This window comes from Crocuta crocuta, unplaced genomic scaffold, assembly GCF_008692635.1.
Source record: "Crocuta crocuta isolate KB4526 unplaced genomic scaffold, BGI_CrCroc_1.0 scaffold636, whole genome shotgun sequence".
NCBI lineage: Eukaryota > Metazoa > Chordata > Mammalia > Carnivora > Hyaenidae > Crocuta > Crocuta crocuta.
This window is the reverse complement of record NW_027530380.1, coordinates 450713-453773: the sequence shown is the minus strand read 5'-3', so window position 1 is coordinate 453773 and position 3061 is coordinate 450713. Positions and strand designations below refer to the sequence as shown.

Here is a 3061-nt window from a genome sequence, read left to right as displayed (position 1 = left end):
GGGCGCTAAGGGCTGCACTGCAGGCGGGCGGGCACTTCTCTCTGCTCCCAGCTGTGTCCCCAGCACCTACTGCCTGGCACACAGTAGGCTTTCAGCAAACACTCAAAACATTAAAAAGCATAAGTGACTATAATTTTAAAAATCAAATATTAACGAAATCAAATGTTAGCGCCCCAATAAACCTCTGCACAGTCTTTTTCCAACGAGGTGCCCAGAGAGCTCCGACTTCACTCTCACGACTGTTGACGACGAGTGCGCTTACTACCGGCGTCCGCGGGGCAACGNGGGTCCCGGAGTTCTCGCGAGATTTGGAAAAGCGGACTCTGGCGCGGACTTCCGGCGGTGGGGCCTGCGGCGCTGGGCGCTGAAGGGGAAAGCCGGGGACCCGGGGACGGGCGGGGACAGCGGGCGCCCCAGGGGCCGCCGAGAGGGCCGCGGGGCGGAGCGGGGCCCGCCGCCATGGACCCGTTCCTGGTGCTGCTGCACTCGGTGTCGGCCGGGCTGTCGAACAGCGAGCTGACCGAGCTCAAGTTCCTGTGCCAGGGCCGGGTGGGCAAGAGGAAGCTGGAGCGCGTGCAGTGCGGCCTCGACCTCTTCACCGTGCTGCTCGAGCAGAACGAGCTGGACCGCGAGCGCACCGGGCTGCTGCGCGAGCTGCTCGCCTCCCTGCGGCGCCAGGACCTGCTGGCGCGCCTGGACCGCTTCGAGGCGGGCGCGGCGGCCGAGGCCTCGGCGGAGGAGCGAGGTGGGCGCGGGGCCTGGGGGGCGGGGAACTGCCCAGTGCGCAGACGGCGGGGCCCAGGCTCCTCAAGGTTAACGTATTCCGTCTGGGTTGCAAACCACGAACTCACGCCCGGATCCTTCCGGCTTACGTGGACATCGCTCCAAAGGGAAGGGTGTTGCTCACCTCTGGGTAGAGAGGAGGGGCGGGGGCGCGGGGACCCTGCGCTGCTGCTTTTGGTTTCGTTCTGCCTCTGGGAATGTCCCGGCTGCTCCCTGGACCGCAGCGCGAGCACGGCGCTGAAAACGGCTCTTAACGCAGGGGCTTCGTGCTTGCGACGCTTGACGTGTTGGCAGTAACCCAGCAGTTAGGGACTGCTGTCTGGGCTCATTCCTGTCGTCCAAGCCCGAGGACTGTGCCTGGGACGTGTTAAGTGACTTGCCTAAGACGCACTGCCCTTACGTACCAGGGACTGAACCGAGGCAGCCTGGGGTGCGCGGGTGGGGTTCTCCCCAGCCGCCTCTCTGACCAGGTCCATTCTGTGTGGCTTCCTTCCCTGTGGTCAGCCACCCCCTCTCTCTTCGCCCTCCCCTGGGGCTCAAAAGGGCTTCCGGGGGAAAAACGAGACCTGGGTAGAGCAGGGCTTCTCAGCCACACCCGGTGTTCTCAGAGCCCCTGGGAGGGGGAGAGGAGGAGTGCTTTGCCGACACCCCTCATGGGCTTGAAGCTGTGGCGTGGCATCAGAAAGGATAGAAATCTAACACCGCAGGCACTACTCCATAAGGACTCGTGCTTGGGGCACCGGGGGGCTCAGTCCGTTGAGCATCTGACTCTTGATTTTGGCTCCGGTCGTGATCTCATGGTTTGTGGGTTCGGGCCCCGCACTGGCGGAGCCTGCTTGGAATTCTCTCTCTCTGCCCCTCCACTGCATGCTCTCTCTTTCAAAATAAATAAATTTTAAAAATTTTTTAAAAGACTCATGCTTATTGGTGCAGATGGAGACAGCACAGCTTTCATACCTGCACATGCACACACACCCCTACACACACTCATTGCTTTGCAAACAGAAGAACTCTGTTTCCAAGGACATTCAGTTGACGAGGAGATTGTTAACATGATACGTTTAAAGAGCAGCCCACACGCCTGGGGGGCTCAGTCGGTTAAGCGTCCAACTTCAGCTCGGGTCATGATCTTGCGGTTTGTGAGTTCGAGCCCCGCACCGGACTCTGTGCTGACAGCTCAGAACCTGGAGCCTGCTTCAGATTCTGTGTCTCCCCCTCTCTCTGTGCCTCCCCTTCTCATGCTCTGTCTCTCAATAATAAATAAAAAAAGGTTAACAAAATTTAAAAAATAAGAAGCAGCCCGCAAGGTACGGACGATAATTTTGTGGATTTACGTGCGTCCGTGTTTGTTTGTATGTCGCAGGAGAGTGCACTAGACGGGAACGGGTGCGGGCAGCTTGAGGAGAGGTGACTGACCCCTTCGCAGAACACAGCAGAGCCTGATGACAGAATGGACCCTGGCCCAAGGCCGTCAGGGTGTTACTGTCTGGCTGTGCTACTGTCTAGCTGTAGGACCTTGGGAAAACCACCCCGCTTCCCTGTGCCTCAGTTTCCTCGTCTCTGCATTGGTTTCAGCACCACGAGTGCCCACCTCCCGGGGCCGGAAGAGGCGGTCCATGGGCTGCCGGCATCACGAAGGCTCGTAGCTAAACACATGCTCTCAGGGCCCTCTGAGCAGCACTTTGTCCTTCCTCTGCTCACCCCCCTTTCCTGAAGCAGCTTCTGGCCTGTAGTGGCCCCTCTTGCTGCTCTCAATAGTGACTTTTCAGCAGATGAGGACAGGGTAGCTGAGAACCAAAGACTGCTGGTTAGTCTGGGCAGCTTCCAGAATAAGAACTGGGCTGTCTTTGTGCCCCTGGGCCGCCATACAACCGACCACGACTTGGGGCCTTGAAGCAGGAGTGCGGAGCGGACTCCCTCCCAGCTCTGGAGCCAGGGGTCAGGAATCGAGGTGCTGTCGGGGCCCAGAGGCTCGAAGACCAGGTCCTTCTCCGCCTTCTGGCGGCTCCAGGCGTTCGTTCTTTGGCTTATGGCCACATGTTTCCAGTGGCTGCCGCCGTGGTCTCGTGGCTCCCTTCCTGTGTGCTTCCCAGGATTCATGTCACTGGCTTTGGGGCCCGGGGTGACCTCCTCCCAACATCCCTAACTTAATCCCATCTGCAAGGAGCCTTTTCTGAGTAGATCACCGTTCACGGTTCTGGGGACTTGATACAACCTGGGGGCCACCATTCAACCCATTGCAGGCTCTCCCTCAGTTTCCCCTGTCCCTGAGCTGTCA

General features: G+C 59.4%; 1 protein-coding gene across 1 annotated transcript in view; it reads left to right on the top strand.

Annotated features, from left to right (window-relative positions):
* The first annotated feature begins 357 nt into the window (after window positions 1–357).
* Window positions 358–3061, top strand: part of FADD (Fas associated via death domain) — a 4201-nt gene continuing 1497 nt past the window's right edge. The window contains exon 1 of the mRNA XM_077766517.1: window positions 358–745. Within this exon, the coding sequence (XP_077622643.1) occupies window positions 460–745 (286 nt within the window). The 5' untranslated portion in view covers window positions 358–459. The remainder of the gene's footprint in view (window positions 746–3061) is intronic.